This window comes from Topomyia yanbarensis, chromosome 2 (assembly GCF_030247195.1).
Source record: "Topomyia yanbarensis strain Yona2022 chromosome 2, ASM3024719v1, whole genome shotgun sequence".
NCBI lineage: Eukaryota > Metazoa > Arthropoda > Insecta > Diptera > Culicidae > Topomyia > Topomyia yanbarensis.
The window spans coordinates 192,755,690-192,776,297 of NC_080671.1; the positions used below are offsets into that span (position 1 = coordinate 192,755,690).

Sequence of the window (20,608 nt, forward strand, 5' to 3'; positions counted from 1 at the left end):
AAATATCATATTGGCGCCCCAGAGGGTGTGGAAGCGCCCTGCAAGCGATGGGAACATCAGACTATCGTCCGAGAGAATCTGAGAGCGCCTTGCGTGACTTGTAAGTATCAAACTAATGTTGAGACGCTCTGCGAGGTGTGGGAATATCATACTAGTGCTTTTAAATATCTGAGAGTATCCTATGAGCATATCATACCAGTGCCCCATACAGTCTGGGATCGCCATGTGAGTTATGAAAATATCATACTAGCGCGGCAGGGAGTTTGACAATACCCTACGAGTTTGAATAGATTCACAAAATTCCAATTAGCTGGGATCATTAAATTTGCCTTCCAGAATGATAAGGCCAACGGAATTTTTTTTTTGGCTCAAAAAAATTTTTTTTTCGGTTCCAGGAGCTGGTTAGTCGCCGACTAACCGTGACTAACCGCAACTACAGCACTGCATTTGGACGACGATATTGCTGAAGTCCAAATGCTTCAACATTTCTTTCGTCTCTGGGTCGACCTCAATAATATCCTGTTCCAGGGCGGAGACCTCTGGTACGTAGTTATCTCGGCGCTCATGTTCTTCTTCTTGCAATTTGATCGAAATGCCCCGAACTTGCGAGTTGCGCAATCGCTTCATCAGATGTGTAACAAAACTGGCAATCTTGTTACGCAGCGGCTTGGTCGGAATGATGGCCACCTTCTCCACTATGCGCTTATTTGTATGGAAGTCCATGGTCAGTCGAGTGTAGTACTTCTCGATGATTACCTTGGAAGCCTTCTTTACGGTCTTGGTACGAACACGACCCATTTCGAGTTAATTTTCACTGCTGCCGATCACTACGAAAACGTGTGAGGCCTTCGAACGCGAAGTGATGTTTTATTGTGTGGGAGGGAGACACTTGCGAATACTGAAAATTGAGTTTGATTGAAATATTCCAGTGTGGGGCATGAAACCATTATTTTCAGAAATATCGAAAGTGTACAGTGACGAAATAGGATCGACAGAGAAAATTTGTGTGAGAGGCGCCTCATAGAAAATATTGGTTTGTATTCTGGAATTGGAAATATATAGACATACATGAGGCTGTGTGTTTACTCTCGGCCTCATCAACGGCTTCATTAAGTACCATAAGTAAACTTTTTTATATCTCATATTAACATAAATCTCATATCAACATTATCAACACCGCATCAGTGTGAGTTACTTCAACAGAAGGAGATCGCCCCTCGACTCAATTGATGTGGGTGCTTGGCAGGGTTGCCACTATTTTTCGAAGAAAATCTGGCAGTTCAACAAAAAATGTCTGGCAAAATCTGTCACTTGCCAGCGAACTCAAAGTTATCGAAATTTGACATACATTTTGGTCTTCATAGAAGGTGTATTGATCGATTTTTGTTTGAGAAAATATGACCAAGATTTCCAAAATTAGTTTAAAATTTAAAAATCTGGTAGAATGAGAGATTTGTCTTTTGCTGGCAGCTTGAAAAAACTCTGGTTGTGCCAAATAAATCCGGCATAATGTCATCCCCACTGGGGTGTAACATAGAACTCTGAATATCTGGAAAAATCTGGCAAAATTTAAAAAATCTGGCAGAATGTCTGGCTTGAACAAATGTCTGTTCAGTAAGGAAATCTGGATAATTCTAGGTAAATCTGGAATATTGCCAACGCTGGTGCTTGGAGTAATGTGTGTATCGTGTTGTATTTTATGTACGTTGCGCATGTGAGTTAGGGTGGCACAAGGATGTATGAAAAAATTGAATACAGCAGAACCAAGTTAGAAAAATTTGTAATTCTTCAACGAACTCCTACGCTAAATCTGAATCAAATCTGTTGGAACATGTTTTAGCACAAATGATTCTAAGTTTGTATGGAGTTTACTATGAGGAAATAATACATTTTCTTTAAATTCATAAATGTGCCGCCTAGTGCCCCTGAAAAATATATTGTATGCTACATTCAATAGATGCAGTCAAGTAGAACAACTTCTTCTAAAGACAGTTCATAGCTATGACAACTGGTTCATGAGTTGTTGCAAAATAAAACTTTCGTTGCCTTGAAAGTTATGAAAATAGTATTGTCCCTGGCTACCCGGCGTGCTGAACCTTCAATCAAGTGAACCTTGACGTATTTGTTGTGGTCACCAGTTATACCGTTGATGTAAAGCGAAAATATAATCCAGATGACATCATCCGAAACATTTGACCTAAAGGACTTGGGATCGAATTGTTGCAGAATTATTTTTATGTATTTTTTGTACAATAATATACGTTGAGCAAATTAACATTAAAATGAGACTGAAGGCGGGAAAGATTCCCGTTATTTTGAAGCTCAATTGATGTTCACCACATCCCTGTGGAGCTGGAACTGGAACTGCTAGAGTACCCCGTAAACTGAAGGTAGGTTAATTGAGTAAGCCGGGCATTATCTGTCACTATACGCCAGCGAGAGTGTCTCCGGCCATGAAGCACGATTTTATTTTAGCCAAAACTTTTGAACGAATCGCCCAGGGATTAAGATTGGAGTAGCATCGTGAATATAACGTTAGAACATAACTTTGCTAAAATAAAATAACACGTCAGAAATAACGGTTATGATCTCCATTATTACTTTATTTGAAACCAACAATTCTACATAATAACGTTCTCGCTTTACAGTCAGCAACAAAAAATTAAAATATTAAAAAATTATGTTGATAGCTGCCTGATTCGGTTTATGGCCAGCATATCACGGTTAACTTGATTGAAGTATCAGCCAGAGTATCCAGATAAATTCAATTTTCACAAGCGATGTAGACACTTAAGCATTGTATAAAGAATAACTTTAGAAAGAGAACTCGCAGCCTATTACACTCTTCGGGGAAGTTGTACACGGTATTCGTATCTACCGAAATTAGCATTGCATATATTTTTAGAATACATAGGAACGTGTCTACGAACCATTAAATAATGTGGATCGTTTATCCATGTTAAATCACAATGTTACAAACTTTAAACGCTTTGTGCTAAAATATAATGCAACCTATCAAATCAACATTTTGCATGGTTGAATGAGGTCGTATAGCGAGTGGTTTTAGATCTGTTCTATTGAATTCTAAAATTTGTGCCACCTTAATGTGAGTGTGTGTGTGTGACATTAGCGACAGTGTGCAGCGCACTTTTTCGAGTCATCCAGCCCTTCCGTGTCGTGTGGTGGCACACATTCAACCCTTTCATGTCCCATACTTTCATTTTTGTTTGTTGACTGTGGGAGAGGTGCTCACTACTCAGTCTGGTCGTACGTTCTCTTTAATTTCTCCTTCGCTGGTTGTTCGGCAGTGTGTGCATTTGTCTTCGACTCTGCATGGTGTGTTCTTGAACCATTTGCGAATGCTTGGTTGACTGTTTGATGATTGAGCCGTGGTGGCTGAGGGGGGTGGGGAGCATGGATGGACTTATGTTGATTGTGTGTGTGTTTTCTGTGGCGATCACCGGCACACTTGCCGTTGGATTTTACTGTTGTTTATGTAGTTGGTCATTGAAGAACATTGGATTGCGTTGGTCGCCTTGGTGCGTAGTTGGGAGTGGGGCGCACACAGCGACCTACTCCTAGGTGCGGCACCGGTGCTGTCCTGGAATTTTCAGAAGTTCATGTGTTGGTTTCAACAGCACTCAAGGTGCTGTTCGTGTCAGTGCAGTCCGGTTCGGGCGCGGGCACCGATGTTCTCTCGTGTGATCTGAGTGTCTGTGTGGTAGCATATGCTTTCATTCGTTTGGCGTGCGGAAGGAAGGGGGGAGGGGGGAGGAAGTCATGCTTTGGGTTCAGTTACACGATCCGCCAATATTCCGTCACGTGTGCGCACCTTAACGAAAAGTTGATATCGATGGCTTGCGGTTTTGACCTAAAGCCAAAAACCAAAAGCCAAAAACCAGGTGACGGATCATTTTGACGTGTTGGTTTAGTGGAGAGCGGATCGTGTGATTTTGGAAGTACAATGAGACTGGGATGGTGAGCACATGTTTAAGCTATTCGCAACAAACGGTTTTATAACTAATGATGTGTCTCGCAGCTTATTTTTAATCCTGCTTTTTTCATTTGGACTTAGTGTATGCCTACTAAATCTAAGCGAGCAACTTGCCTTATCTTTGTTTGGGTGACATATGATATTTTATTGCATAGATTGTATTTATCATTGACATTTTTATTTCATTCGTTTGTTTATTGTATTTGGAAGTGATCAGCTACTTTCGTGTGCGTTGTTTTTTGTTGTTTTCGAGGTTGTACATATCTTGTATGTGGTTTTGGATGTTCGTTGATTTGAGGGCGTTGTGGGAGAGCACGTGTTCGTCGGATAATGATTGAACGGATCGGTTTCTTTGTTTGTTTAGTGTTTGTTGGATCAACTTCGGAACTGATCCGCGGGGCATTTGGTGTACACGGCGAGTACGCATGAACTTGTTTGAGTGAAATTAAGACTGTTGAATTAGCATAATAATATTATAGCTCGATTGTTGTGTCAAAGGTCGATGAAATAAGGAGTCCCTTTATTTCTTGCATCCTGTGCTTTTTCTGGTTTTAGCATATAGTGGTTTAATTTAGTTTCTTTTCGTTCTATAATCTTGTTTTAGTTATTAGTATAAAAACACGCGCTCGTCGTCGGTGGTATGTTCGACATAAAAATTCGATCAATTTAGGTACTAGGTGCTTAATATGTACTGCTCAAAATTAAGTGCAGTTAGCATAACACGCGCGAATAATGATAGTATAAGAGTCGACATCTTAAAGAACTATTTACGTAAAAAGAAATAAATACATAATTGTTATTTAATTTCTTATAGTAATAAATACCAAAATTTACACACGATACTTGTCTTGTGAATCCTTCAAGGTTATAGCATATCTTTTTCGATAACTGTCTCGAGGCATACAACTGCTTCTACACCGATTTTGGAAATAATCCCCCCTCTGAATATCTTGACCAAGCATAAGTCTCCGATAAAAATCAAATTTGTATTCCATATTCTTAGTTTTAAGATATTTGTAATTTTACCTCTTTGTTAAAACTATTGTCCCCCATCTTGTAAATAGAATTGTATCCCTAGATTTAAAACACCGGTGAAATTTTTCATAAATATTTGTTCCCCCTTTTGTGTACCAAACTATATTATTAGTTTTAAGATAACTGTAAATATTTCCTAAAAACTATTACTACATGTTTTAAAATTTTTGATAAAAAAATTTGTTTTGCCCCCTCTCTTGTATATAGAATCTTATTTCTAGTCTTAAGATAGCTGTAAAATTTTTCTCTTTCATAAAAAAATATTTCAACATTGTAACCTCCTAGTTTTAAAATATCCAAAATGTAAAAACAAAAGAATTTGGCACCGCCAAGCTAACGCATTTGTGCCTATCAAATAAACGAAATGAATAAAAAAACTGTCTCGAGGCAGTAAAGGTAATCGCTTTTCATTGTATAGTATTGTTCTTGGAATATCGTTTTTCGCCGGAATAGATAAGCGTGGAATAATAAAGTCTTTGGCGTCGTGATCGTGATTCAATTAAACACAAGCAACACTCCCGATGGTCGGCTGTCTGGAGTTGAAGCGGCATTTTTTACAATCCGAGCAATAAACGCATGATACTAGTTCTGAGAGTGCCATAGATCGCATCACTTATCAAGGTGAATCTAGATTTTGTCTGACTGTTTTCCTCATCATACTAACAAAAACTCCTTCCCATGGCAAACGTGAAGATGCAGAGACATACACTCTCTCCACAATAACGTTTATTATACTAACATTCCTTTCTTTCCCCGATGACTGTAAGGAAGTGGCCATCGCCGTTGTTGACATTTAAAATAATAGGACCCTCGAAACGTGCACATTGAAGATGGGTAGCTACTGTGCAATTTTGCTTGTTCTGGTCAATCACGGAGTAGCAACTACGAATTGTACGGTCATCATGCTCATGCTCATGCTCATTTTATATAGTGAGTCGGGAGATTCTAAATTTATTAAAATCAGGAAATTATTTTTTAATGGTTCGAGAGAGAGAGAGTTTCGCAGTCTTCCAGAAAATTGAAGAAAATTAAATTTACAAAACTTTGTCGAAGAAACTGGGACTCTATGTCTTGTTCCTATCATTTTGCAAGAAATTTACCGAAACAATAGGGTGTTTCTTAAAAAATGAGTTAATTTGTAAAACTTTTGCAGTTTTGATTTTTCATTAAGTTTTTCATTAAGATGACTTTAGAAATAGTTTCATATATTTTGAAGGAGAACAGTTAGTCTTAATATACTGAACCTCTAGCGTCTTTCGTTATAAAGTTATATATATATACATATTATGAAATATCGTGTTTGTCATTTTTGGACATCTATACTACAAAGCATGATATTGAATATGACAGCAACGGTATTTAATGTTATGTTGCCTAATCGAAGATAATGCTATTTGAAAAAGTCATGTTTTTTATGTAAAAGTTTTCATTATTTTGAAGCGAAAAAAGTTTAGTTGTTAGTATATAAAAACAAATTGTGCACCCTAAAATAATCTTCAAGTTTTTCGAAGGGTGCTTTAGTGTATAATAAAAACTGCAAAAGTTTTATAAATAGAACCGGTTTTTCAAGTAACATCCCAAAGTGTACAATTGGATTGGTCGTGCAATGGAAAGTATAAAAGATGGAGCTTGTGTATCTTCAGGAAAAAATTCTAAAATGTTTTGTTTTACAACTTCATCGAAGACAGTCAAACTCTATCTCAAATCGTTAAAAAGTTCAATTTTAAATCTTACTAAAATTAGAACCAACCTAGCTTCTGTTTAAACGAAAAGAAGGGCCTTGCAAAGTATAACAACTTTCATAAACATATTGTAACGCTAGGTTATTTATTTATAGCAAAAAGTTAAAATTACTGCTGAATTTACCTTCTGGACTACTGTGCATTGTCAAGGGAACTCATTTTTGCACGAGCATGTTAGAATGAGAACAAAGAAGAGCATGTTAGAATGAGAACAAAGAAAGAGGAACGTAATATAATAGCGGTACCTAACTTATAACGGCATATAAGCTGCTCACAAGATGAGAAACACTGCTACTGCTCTGTTGGTCGAAGAACGGTTAGCGCGTGCACACAAAAATGGTCACTGTGCGAATGAACTTCTATGATGTGATTATACAGTATTTCGATTTCGACATAATGTGGTAGTTATTTTTATCTACTGGAACCAAGTGAAACTTATTTAAATTTTTTAAAATCTGATTTCATCATTGTAATCTGCCAGGCCCGCAGCTAGGATTTTGTTTCGGGAGGGGCTTAAAAATTATTGCATAAATGTATTAATTCTGATGACTTGAGATATTTACTGGAAACTGAACGTAATTATGAAAAGTTCTTAGCGAAAACAATTCCAAGTTAGAAATTTCTCTAGTTACAAAAATGAATATTCAAGAGTTCAAAGTATTTAGGGCTGCTTGAAAATACTACGCATTCTAGACTACACGTTTACAAGATGTAGAAGACGCTAAATTGGAATGAGTAGAAAAATATCCAAAAGCCCGTCTCACGAAACTTTACACGCATTTGCTAATCAGGAGAACGAAACCAACCTCAAGGTTCTCTCCATGGATAGAAATATATATGTGTGAAATCCAAGTTTACCGTTGCAAAGAATGTCCGAACAAAGTGAATGTCGAAATTTGCTTCAAATCTTCTGATAAGGCAGGGGATGTGTAGATGCGGAAAATAGGTTCAACTCCTATTTTCATGATCAGGCATATTGCTACTATTACTAGTTCTGTGACTTCATCCGAAGTTTGCGTTAGCTCAACTTTATGAAATTTTCAATTTAAATGATACTGAACATGTCGTAATCATAACAATCCTTAGAAAAACACATGTTGTTTCATTTGGCTGTCGTGGGGAATGGGTTAAAGACTATCTTCGGAAATATTATTAAAAACTATCTATTTATCTATTTAAGTAGATTCTTTCTAGGTACTTATTATATAATTGGATTAAAAATATTGTAGACTGATTTTCCTAGATCCCTGAAATTATAGTAAAAGTCAAAATGTAAAGTGAGTGCAAAAACTACTGATTTCACTACAAAGCAAGAATAAGAACCTAAGCTCTATTGACTTTCAGCAATCTTGCAAAACCGTTGGAACTTGAGAAGACTACCTAGATTAAGTGAATATTATATTGGAACAATTGAAGGTTCTATTTCGGAATTCATAAGTTTTTGGTCAATGTAAAATATATATTTCAATGATTTAATCTACTAATGGAAACTACCCAGAATTTAATCTATTGAGCGAAACTGCTCAGAACTTGTACACTAATCGAAAGAAAATTGCTTAGCATTGATTAGTGAATGCTTCTAATTTACGTAAAATATGGTAAATATAACATTGATGACACGACCAAAATAACTAGAAACTATAAACATAGGTGAGCTTAATAATTTCAGCATCACTTGCTTCCGACACATGGAAGAGAACACATCGCACTTACCGAATTTGCTTTGTTTTAGAGTTATATATTTTTAAATTACAGCAAATTTTCCGTTTCCTGTGAAACAATTGCAAAACTTCTTGTTAATTCGTTAAATAAATATGTGGACACCAATCTGCTCAATAATTGGTTTGTTTTTGAATAAAAATAATTAGCTCTTGATTTTTTTACAATCATCATCAAGATTGGAAGAGATGTATGACTTCATGAAGAAAACTGTAATGTTTGTCTGATTACAGGCTTGTTTTACCATTATTTGGGAAAAAGTTTCAATTAAAATTGTTGCACCTAACGCATCAAAGTTGTACGATAACGAAGACGAAATGAGAAGATCAGAGCGCAATTCCGAAAGCATTCGTGTTGAATGAATAGAAAAGATCGAAGAGTGATCTTGAATCGATTTCGATTGGTTGATTTTTTTCCTCTCTTTTCTCTCTTATTTAAGATTATCTGTCATTTTATTCCATGACGAGCAAAAACAGAACGCAAGACTGTCACATACTGAAGACATGAAATCGAAACACTTATCCCAATTTATTGGCTTATAGATTCAATCAGTCCCAACATTTTAGTCGCTCTTCGTGATTGCCTATTGTTTTACCACTTTTTGACCCGTTCACATTTAAAAGAAATTTTTTTTACACGTTTGTTGCAGATGTCACGGATTTACGGATAACAGTTTATTAGTATGGAACGAATTCCTCGTAATAGTGAAATGAAGCGTCAATAAAAATGGGCACATATGTAATTTTTTACATTCATGAAAAAAATCAGGGAAAAAGTTATTAGCGAACAAATGCGGAAAGAAAAATCGGCCAATCAAGCCCATGGCTGGGGTAGGTTGGCCGAGTTTGGTAAAATAAGTTAAACACGTCAAATGTATCAGTGGAAAAATTTTAATTCAAAAAAACATCATTTTTTTGTATAAATAAAATCCACTCTTTACTTTTTAGTCTTTTTAACCTTTTTGAACGTAGTTTTGGCAGCTTTAGTGAACTTTTTACCAGCTATCGCCAGCTGATTTTTTCCTCCACCAGCGTACGGTTACGTTTGATTTCATTTTTCTTCTCCTCAAATACAGCTTTTATTGGGGAATCGGTTAAAATTTGAGTCAATCGGCGTTTTCGACCTTGCCACTTCTTCGAATCAGATCGTGCACTCGCCTTGGGAAGAGGTCTGACGTCTTTAGAGAGGCTTACATCTGCAGCAGATTCTATGCTAATGGACGAGTTTTGCTCGGGGTTGAGTCGATCTGTGACAAATCCTGTCAGAAACTCTTCAGGCGGAAAAATTTCAGGATTGTAGGGCCCCACGCCAGACTCTGAAAGCAGCTTGGCATTTAATTCATAAAATATCGGAATCAACTTTTTATAAACAATTTCCGACTTTTATTGATTCTAATCTCTTATTTCTATTTAGTAATCATTTTAAATTATTTTTATTACTTATTTCTCGTGTATATTTTTCCTTATAATCATCAATATTAACATAATATCAAATTTTGCTTTGAAAAAGGTTGGCATTTCACAAATATCAATGTGCACATTACTCTACACTAAATTTACAACTCGGCCAACCAGCCCCGCACACAACTCGGCCAACCTACCCAATGTATATTTTTGAGAACAATCACGATTTACACAAACAAATATAAGGTTACACTGGTAACCGTTATACCATTTTGTTGGGTTTTGAATACACTTTCCAGCAGTACAAAGTTATTGGAAATCGGATGTAAATTGATTCGCGTTACACATATTATTTTTCAGAAACAGAAATTTACTCACCAGCGCCGAAAAAAGAATAAACGTGCTCCTGTACAAACGACAGCACCAAAACACTTGAAATTACGTCGGTACATTGGTGACCTAATTCTCCACAAAAATCACTATAGATGTCGCTACTGCGCATAGTAGCCTTTTCATAAAAGGCACTCGGTCAACCTGCCCCTTCGGCGAACCGGGTGACCGGAGCACCCCTATTGCGTTAAAATGACGCGAAACAAAAACTGCCTTCTCGGATGAATAGTTCTCAGACAAATTGAAATATTTTTTGTGTAGCACAGAAATTCAAAATTTGTGTAATTCAAAAACTTATCATTTAAAAATAACAAACGGGGTCGTGGGTCTTTTATATATTTCCTTATGTAAACAATAGAAATAATATAACGAGTTTAAATGGTTGTCCGGCAGATCTCACGCAAGCGCTTAGCCATTGCACGTGGAAACCTGTTTACGAGGAGAGGAAATATTTTTTTCCTCACCAACTATGTTTTGGGAGGGGGGAATGTTCACTTCTATCTCGCTATTGAACATTTGCGTGTCATCAACGTAGTTGCTGCCTTTATGTTCGCGAATATCTGATTTCTTCCTTGCTTCTCGCCCTCAATAATTGCCCTTCCGAATGGATTCTATTTCTCCCAATAGTGACATTAATCTACGAGTAAGCGGTATCCGATCTTGTAGCGGAACATTGATTTTCTGATCGTCCGTATATGGGAAGATCATAATTATAGCATTGTCACACACAACCATGTGTTTTAAGTTGTTCGAAATGAATGGTTTCGTCTGGGCTAATTTGTTGAGCGGTAAATGCCTGACATGGTAGAACTCGATAAAGGCGGCTTCCGGAAGTCTAACCTCCATTTACACCTTCAGGAAATGTTCCACATTATGAATGTTCTGTCCTATGCGAATCATCAATAATTTTAGAATCATCGTATTTGGCTGGAACACCACTCGTTGCTGCTGCTATTCACTGATCTCGGCAGATTACTACAGCAACAATTATAGCAACAGTTTCTTTTATTCTTCAGACAAGGTACACCATATAAAAGTTACTATTTTTGTCGTTCGCTTCGCACTGGCTCGAGCAAAAGCATAAAGCACACTGAATTTCATTACCATTGCCTTTGGTTGTTTCGAAATAGCCTTCTTCAACTTTTTCTCAATAATTTGTTCATACCAAATGAGCAACAAATTTTGTTAAAAGTCGCCGGTTTTTAAAATTCATTTTTGAAAAATTTCGGGAGGGGCTTTAGCCCCCTAGCCCCCCTCTGACTACGTGCCTGAATTTGCGTTCTCAAAAACAGTAGTATGTACTTTTGCAGATCAATAATAACCATTTTCGACTTTTAGTCAGGTTTTCAGGAAGATCTGCCGCTGTGATGTGTGCCAAATTGTGTCAGAATTAAATAAGGGCTTGCCTACTCATTAACAGATTTGGAACAGAACCGCTCTTTGTCAAAAAGAAGTTTTCGGGACAGGTGTAAGATCTCACATGAAATTTTTCGAAGCGCCAGTTCATCCCTGTAGATCACATCAGTTTCATTCTATCGAAAATCAAGCGCACGAGGTCTAGCATTCATCGTTGTTATACAAATTGAAGTGCACTATGGCCGTTGCACAATAAAAAAAGGAAATAGTGTCTTTGTTCGCTGAAAGCGTGAAACAATTTGATCTCTGCTATTTTAATCACCGAGTTATTATTCTTCACGTTTTCCAAGTCAATCATTTTTTCTATATTCATATTCCTATAGCAATGTACAGCACCATACTTACACTATAAGTATTTTTTTTAATATTTTTTTTACCGCCAGTAGCAACCGATCGGTTGTTGTCTGTTCTTGACACTTGAATCTAAACATTCCGTTACTGGTTCATAGCTGATTTGCAGGACTATGAGAAGGACCGTTAGACTGAATAATAATAAACCGTTTGATGAATTATACCGGCTTCCATAAACATTACCCTGCACTCGTGATGGCAGAGTGGAGGTGTCACAGACGACTGAGCCGCTTGTGATCATTTCTGCACCCCAGTTCGTTACGGTAGGATTGCTAGTACATTATGAGCCAGTTCAAGTTGATTTTTTTCACAAGATTTACAAATGTCTTTGAAATGTTTTTCGAACTCCTCATTTCCTGCCGCTATTGATTTCTCCAGGAACTCAACTATTAGGTAATACTTTTTATTATTTTGATTATAGAAGTTTTAACGTTAGGGTCATTCGCCTCTTTTCGGGATAGAGAAATCTCTCTTGGAAAAATCTTTAACCCTATGTGCGGGGTTGGGAATCGAACCCAGGTGAGCTGCGTACAAGGCAATCAATACGCTATACCTGTCCCCTTATTAGGTAACACAATTTAGGCAAAACTGCGTTTTACATCGCACTCATCTTACCTATGTAGTGATCGATCATTCATTTCTTGTTTATGTATATATAACAAACTATACATCGAAAATAGGTATCCATTACAGTCACCCTGATTAATCCGTGCTCGGTGCCGTTCCTCAGGCACGCTAGCAGCAAGAAAAATTACTAGCCCAGTTCAGATTTGATTGTAATTATCTTTCACGTCAGTCCTAGCGGCTCGTCTCTCTCGCGAGGCAGCCTGTGAAAACAGGAGGTAGCAAGTTTGTACCCATAATAGGGCAGCTTAGGGTTCATCTAAGCCAAGTTGCGAAATAGTCACGGTCTGCGACCGTAAACGATACTCTAAGCGATTCGTCAGAGCTTCAATCGAATTAGGCGAACTATTTATCGCAACACGATTTATTTCGAAATGCATGGCATCGCAAAATTGCTGGAATTTCGAACATCTCACGAATGATAAGTTCATTATCCATTTCCATCATCGGAGTTGTCTTCCCTATGATTGTGATTTCATTTTATTATTTATTCAAACCCTGCCATTGTGCCGTAAATACACTGACTCAGATTAACGTTGACTTCTGTTTCAGAGTCGATTTATAGCGTATAGTCAGTTTTCCAATTATCACTGTGAAATCCTCCAGGACAGGGCTTTCGAACCCAGCCTAACCTTATGTACCACCAGACCAGTGAAAAAAAATGCCAGTAGTATCGTTTTATTTGGCTTCCAACTCATATTTTCGCGCAATAGTCAAATTTGATGAGGAACTGATCAACAGAGGAATTTAAAAACAAACGTGTAATACAGGACAACCACACGATTTGAACAAGCTTTGTTGTTGTCAAATCTATCAAATGGTTGCAGTAAAAAATCTAGAATCAGTTCAACTCCGTGTCATTGACATGATTTGCATAAAGTTTAAATGTTGATTGAGATCCACATCTCTTAACGCCACGTCATCGCATCACATGAAATAACATAAGCAGAATTGGATCAGCAGCGTTGTGCATTCAGCAAGCACCAATGGGAGAATTGGTCGAGAAGCGACGTACCCGTCGAGAAAAACGAGATTAATGGTTTCAGGTTAGGAACCTTGAATTGAAATATTCTCGTTATAAATCAAAGTGGTTGCTACTGGATCTTGCTGCTGAACAATGCAATGGAAGCTAGAATATATCTTAAATGGATTGCCTGTTGTTACGGCGATTGACGGGGATTTAAAAATGTTGGCATACTGTCGTGGATCTTATGTTTTGTTATGTCAATGAGCAAAACACGTTCAGTAATTGGTCTTCGCTATATGCACCTACTTACAATTTTGCGATTTAATGCTTTCAGTTTTTATATTACTGTATAGAATGTATACACACTTAATTTGAATTACTGGGTACAGTAAAATTTTGCTGGGGTTTTGAACAGCAAACCGTTCGGTAATCAATTCAGTAAAACAATTCGGTTACCGAACTCTCCGCAATCCTTTCTATCCAAACGTCAAAAAATACTGGTCAGTCAGCAGTTTCCTCTGAAAATGGCGACTTGACAGATGATTTGCTGTACCTGTTTTGTAAGTTTTTGACGAGGTTCGGTAATGTTGGTACAATTTTGCCGAACAATCAGTCGGTAGTCTACTGAATAATGTTTATGTACCGAAAAAAACAGAAGTGCTGATAAATTCAGTGAAAAATATTGCGGGTTTCAGCAAATTATTCGAAAAATTACTGAAAATCGCTAAAAAATGAAAACTTATTTAATTACCGAACAGCTTTTGGCTGGCTTAGTGTGTAGAATTTGCTCAAACTTTCAAGACTTTTCCGAGGCGCGGAGGGTGAATCCTATTTAAAAATAGATAGGTAAGTAATGTCAGAGACATAACCGAAGTGAAGTAGAGTACACTTAGGCTGTAATTCGAATGCTGTAATTTTTACTATCTTCTGCAGGGTTGCATTAAATTCAGCTATCAAGTATTTCTGTTATATATATATATATATATATATATATATATATATATATATATATATATATATATATATATATATATATATATATATATATATATATATATATATATATATATATATATATATATATATATATATATATATATATATATATATATATATATATATATATATATATATATATATATATGCATTAGCTACATGTACATAACTTGCGATGCGTTTATACAAATTCAACTGCTGGATTTTTTGGAATATTTTGAAATTCTTGTACTAGCCATTTTGCAATTTTTTGAGTTGAGGCACCTATTGATGAAATAATTTCTCCGCTTTCATTTCCTGGTTTGTGAATTTTTGGGAGTCCCTTTATTCGGGGTAAGATGGGGTTTGAGACTATGAGACGATTTAGATTTTCTCCCAAGATGGGTTTGCAGTCTTTAAGAGTTTTTTCAACACGTTTGATCTTGTCCGGGAGGGGGTTCGTTCTCTGTGCCCTATATGGGCCACATAATTTTTTGGGTCATGTCAGCGTCATATTGTCTTTTGTCCATTTTTAACATTTTTATTTCCCTTGTCAGCCTTCAAATAAAAAAAACTGGTAATGTTTCAAAGGATTTCTTTCATTTAATTCCACTATGTTTTTATAGTTAGATGCACTTGCACTTCACTATTTAACAGATACCGGTATTTCGATTACTACTTGTAATCTTCTAACACAAACACTGAAGAAGATTACAAGTAGTAATCGAAATACCGGTATCTGTGAAATAGTGAAGTGCAAGTGCATCTAACTATAAAAACATAGTGGAATTAAATGGAAGAAATCCTTTGAAACATTACGTACATTCCACTAAGACCTCCGTTCGCGTATATATTGGGAAAAAACTGGTGTTTCCCTCAATTCTTTTATAATTGTTATTTCCTTTGTTTTAAATTTTTATGGAGTATTTTCTTTAATTATTTCCGCTATCTTGGTTCTAGTGTCATTAATCGTTGAAAAATGAAAGTTGCAATTACTGATAACTGTCTCTAGGTCAATAATTGCTTGTTAAAAATTTTGTCTTGATTCTATTGCATAATTAAGTCCCTGATTTAATAAAATCGATTGTTCTTCGGTAAAGCTCTGTGATGAACGATTTACCACAAAGTCATTTAAAAGGTGTACTGTCGGTTTAGGTTGGTTAATGGTCAATTTTCGCTGTAAATTGTCGAATATATTTAAACGTTAACCAACCAGGTTTCATCGCAATAACCCTGCAATAGTCACGTATGATAATAACCGACAACAGACAAAACAGGACTTTTAACGGAGCATTTCCCTTGTAGAGCAATGAAATTCGCAAACAAAATAAGTAAAATGAAAATCCCGTTTCACGTTTCCCAGTTTGCCCCCAGTATCAAACCATCAACAGAAACTTATTTTTTCAATTATATTTCAATTATAGAGGTTTTAACTTTAAGGTCATTCGCCTTTTCGAGCTAGAAAAATTTCTAACCCTATGTGCGGGGTCGGGACTCGAACCCAGATGCGCTGCATACAAGGCAATCGATTTACCAACTACGCTACGCCCACCCCAACAGAAACTTATAATCAGTATTCAACAAACCAACATAATCTCCTTCAAAATCGTCAATCGCAGCCACACTACCGTTTGCTAGAAGAAAACTAATAAAAGAGCTCACTCCTTCTCGCATTCAGCCACCCCATCGCCTGGAAATTTGACTCCGAAAGAAAGAGGAGTTCGGTTTTTTGTTCTGTGGTCTGTGATCATTGTATGCATAAAACTGGCGCGCCGAGCTGAAGGAACGTATCAACTACTACGAGGTCAAAAAGCAAACTGCCCATTTTTTTATGTTTTGCTTTAACATGTGTGTCGCGGTTCATTGGATGGCAAAAAAGCGGTCCTAACAACGCTCACTGCTTGGTTGAATTGTTCGGATCAATCAGCGGTTATAATTTCCACTTTCACAAAATACATTTATTTTGTTATTTATAGTAATCGTGCATTTTACGAAATCAAATACAATATACGTGCACATATTTCCGATCAGATAGTTCAAAAATATAGCGATTTTGATCAGTATAACAGAAGTTATTCGTATTTGAAAACAGGGAAAATATCTCAACAGAAACTTTGAAACACGACCCCCATATTGAAACGATAGAAGTATTCTACTTCAAAACCTTAAATATAACTAATTCTAGCTATTCGAAAATTCGATGGAAAAAAACCTTTTTTAATCCACCTAGTGGCGCAATTGTGCCTTTCTCATTTGTCCAAACTACGATTCCATGGCTGGTTATGTTCAATACAATGATGGAAATGTATATTCCATATTCAGTACGATTTGCACATACATACAATGGATCGACAGCCAAGATCTTGAGATATTATGTGTCGACACTGAAACATCGCTTGAAACCAGCGGCGGATCAAGGAGGAAGATCCGGGGGTCCCGACCCTGCCGAAAATGTTCAACTTGTTTAGAAATTTTAAACTAGTTTTAATTTTAAAGTAGCAACTTCTCATTGCATACTTCTACCTGAGCCTATAAAGTCATTTGCCATTAATAATGCAAATTCGATTTTGAAATTTTCCCTTACTCTCCCCTTCGAGAATTTTTCATTTCAGTTTATGTGGGAATTTGCTGTGTGGTCGCACTTTTTCACCCGTAACTCCGGAACCGGAAGTCCAATCAATAAAAATTCAATAGCAGCCGATGGGAAGGTTGTGCCTTTCATTTGAGACAAAGTTTGTGCAAACCGGTCCAGCCATCTTTTAGAAACAGAGGTGACATTTTTTCCACATTCACAGATACATACACACACATACATTTTCCGATCTTGACGAACTGAGTCGAATGGCATATGACACTCGGCCCTCCGGGCCGAGATTGGGTTGACGATTTTTAGAGTGATTGCATAACCTTTCTATATGAGAAAGGCAAAAACAGTTTTGTAGGGCAGACGAGCCTTTATTCATTTCATTAGTTAGGATGTCCCACTGTTTCGATTGTAACTCGACTTACAGTGATTGGATTTCGCATAAATAGGTATCAGTTTGCTTATTTCGTTCTTAGGAAGTAGTAACGTAAGAAAACTGGTTTGGAAAATGTAAAATACTCTCGTATGATCGAAGTGAAAAGTCGAGTACAACGCACCATATTCATCCTAGCATTTGACGTAATGCGTCGAATAAAGAGATCAGACACTGCACTAACTAATGTATTGAAATGGGTTGGATGAATACAGGAGCTAAGATGGGCACAGTAACCCCAGTTATCATTAGTTCGTATCACAAAATAAAATTAATTAACTTTATTACAACGATCGACTCGGTATGGTTATAGTTTCTATAGGGGAACCCGGGGCTATTCGGACCTACTTAAGAAAATCGCCCTTTTAAGTGGATAGATGTGAAAAAAGTTATCGGTCAAAAGTCCTAATTGTTAGTTTGAAACCTCAGCTACATTTTGGTGCCATAAAATTTGCACCACTAGGCAGCGCTAGGCGACGATTTGCAACCCTCTACGTTTTTCCAACGTTTTTCAATGTAGGGGTAATTTGAACCTCCCTACGGGGCATTCAGACCGTTATTTTTCTTTAATTTTTTTACAATAAAATTATGTTTACCTATGAATTAGTTACAAGAAAACACTCCTTAAGAAGCAAAAAAAAAAATTGCTTTAAAAAAACTTAATCTGGTATGTCACAGCTGTCGATTGGCGGCCCATGTATTTTCTTTGCTGTGGCGTATTCAATGGTGTGCGCAGCCGCAAGCCGCTGAACGATGGTTGACGGAGTAGGGGGTCCGAATAGCTCCGTACGCTCATTACGCGCAAAAGTGGTGAGCATCTCGAAAATATCTTTGTTTTCACCCAAACAAAAATCGTTGTATAAAATAGGAGCCTAAAGCTTTCCAAAACAATTACCTTTTATTTTTTCACCTTTATTTGTTGCTTTAATCACGGTTTTTCCATTATAATGATTTTTGTTTTGAGAATGGCAAAACAACGAAACACGTTGTATCTCCTTTCTACAAAGAACAAAGAATCAATTTCAGCTCATAAAATTTATGTTTCAGGATAGCGGTTCCACGAATATGTACGATAGTTAGAAAGTCTTGCTATTTTCTGAGAAATCGAGGGGGTCCGAATTACCCCCACTGTCTTAATAGCCCCGGGTTCCCCTATTCATAGTTTGGTGGAGACAATGAAGGCCGATTTGATCACTCTCACTTAATGTTTAATCCGCACCTTGGTTTATAAAATTGAAAAAAACACAGTTGGCAAAATATTTATGAAAATTAATTACTATTACTCCATCAATGCCCTGAATACATTGATTTCATTTTCATGAAGTTTGTATAAAGAACAGCGGAAACCACTGTTTCTTTCGTTTTCAAATATTTTCAGGCTTTCTCAGTTAAACCTTTAAAGTTAGGCATGGGTGAAGAATCGATCCTAAACTGATCCAATTATTCATGTCAAATGCCGTAACTAATCGATCATGACGTTACATAACGTTTTCTCAGTTGATTCGTGTGGTGAAGGTGTTGCATTTCTGGTGTAAATCAAAATAAAATGGGGTCATGCCTAATGTCGGCTATTTCTTTCGGATTTCACCAGGAATCGCTCGGCTGTGGATAACTATATCATGTAAACAATAGGAAGCATGCTGACTAGCAGTGGATGAACATCACGCACCACTAATCGCTCATTTCGCTGCTGAAATATTGCAGTAGAAATGTAGAAATCAAAGACACTTAGGTATTGTATTCAATCGCGAATTACACAGCATCATTAGGAATAAACTGACACTGCTCGTGAATCCGTGTAAACTTAGCCCATAATATGTTTCGACTCGGCTGCAAACAGCGGCCGCAGAAGAATGTGAAAATCAAATAACGACACGTGACAAGCGAAGATTTACATCTGGCTAACCGACAACCGTACGAATTATGCCCGTCCCTTCAATTGAGTCTAATTTATCAGGACGTGTCGGTTGTCATCGCTGCCAGTCAGTGCCGCACGGTTTCCATATCGTACCGGCTGAAGGGTACATGACAAGGTATGCTTCTGAAGCATTCACAAATGAGATTGCTTGTATGCAGACGCGGTGCTGCAGATGTTTCATGAAAAAGTTCTTCTTTTTTCGTTTATATCTATACATACTTACAATAGTGAGTTCTTGAGTCGTCGTGGGGACCGATCGATTTGTGACATCTCGTAAAGACGACAAACCACTCTTCGAATCGTACCATTATTGATCTTATTGTCACGCTTTGTTCATCTGGAGAGATACCGGAAGTGCAAGCGGATGTTAAGTGAATTCTTGCCTATCAGCTAAAAAGCGATGGTCGAAGAAATTGGGAAATTCCTATCCCTTATTGAACAACGATCTGCACATGTACATTAATTCTCATTGAACAAATGCGGGGAAAAGGTTCCGTGCGTTTCGCTGTTGGTTTAATGCACATTCCCAAGGCTGAGATTCCATGCACGGGAACAGTATCTTCGTGATGGCCGAGTCCATTCCGGGAAGGATTTATACGAGTCCATTAGGGAAGAAAACGAGTATAGTTTTGCATTCAAAGTGCCTGAACTGAAGATTAAGGCCGGACCTGATCAGATTCAAATGATAACCGTAAGAGTCGGAATACTAGAGTCAACGGAATGGCTAGTTATACGACACTTTTTTCAGAAAATGGATTGGAGCGATAATTGATAGCTTTACCCTAACGAAATCTGTTCTCTTTGATAGTATTTACTCACGTTTCTCCCGCTGATTTGTTCCGTGGCGTCCAGGAGGGTGACGGGTTGGAATCGAAGTAGTATGCACCAAACCTCATCGCGGTCATGCTGTGCTGTCAAAGGTTTTGCGATCTTCTTTGCCCGCTGCAAACAGGCTGATGATTCCTTCCCACTTCTGGTGGCTGTTCGGTTTAACATGGGACAGGGTGGGGGGTCACTTCTACCATACAAGTTCATAGAAGTGAGAGTATTTACATTT

The 20,608-nt window shown here is 37.2% G+C and overlaps 1 protein-coding gene across 1 annotated transcript; it reads right to left on the reverse strand.

Annotated features, from left to right (window-relative positions):
* Positions 1-423: 423 nt before the first annotated feature.
* On the reverse strand, positions 424-835 carry LOC131679960 (small ribosomal subunit protein eS17-like). The gene has a single exon (XM_058960703.1). The coding sequence runs from the start codon at positions 796-798 to the stop codon at positions 424-426; it is 375 nt and encodes a 124-aa protein (XP_058816686.1). The 5' UTR covers positions 799-835.
* Positions 836-20,608: the final 19,773 nt, after the last annotated feature.

What these genes read in the sequence shown, in the direction of transcription:
- LOC131679960 (XM_058960703.1), bottom strand. Translation starts at nt 798, where the DNA reads ATGGGTCGTGTTCGTACCAAGACCGTAAAGAAGGCTTCCAAGGTAATC.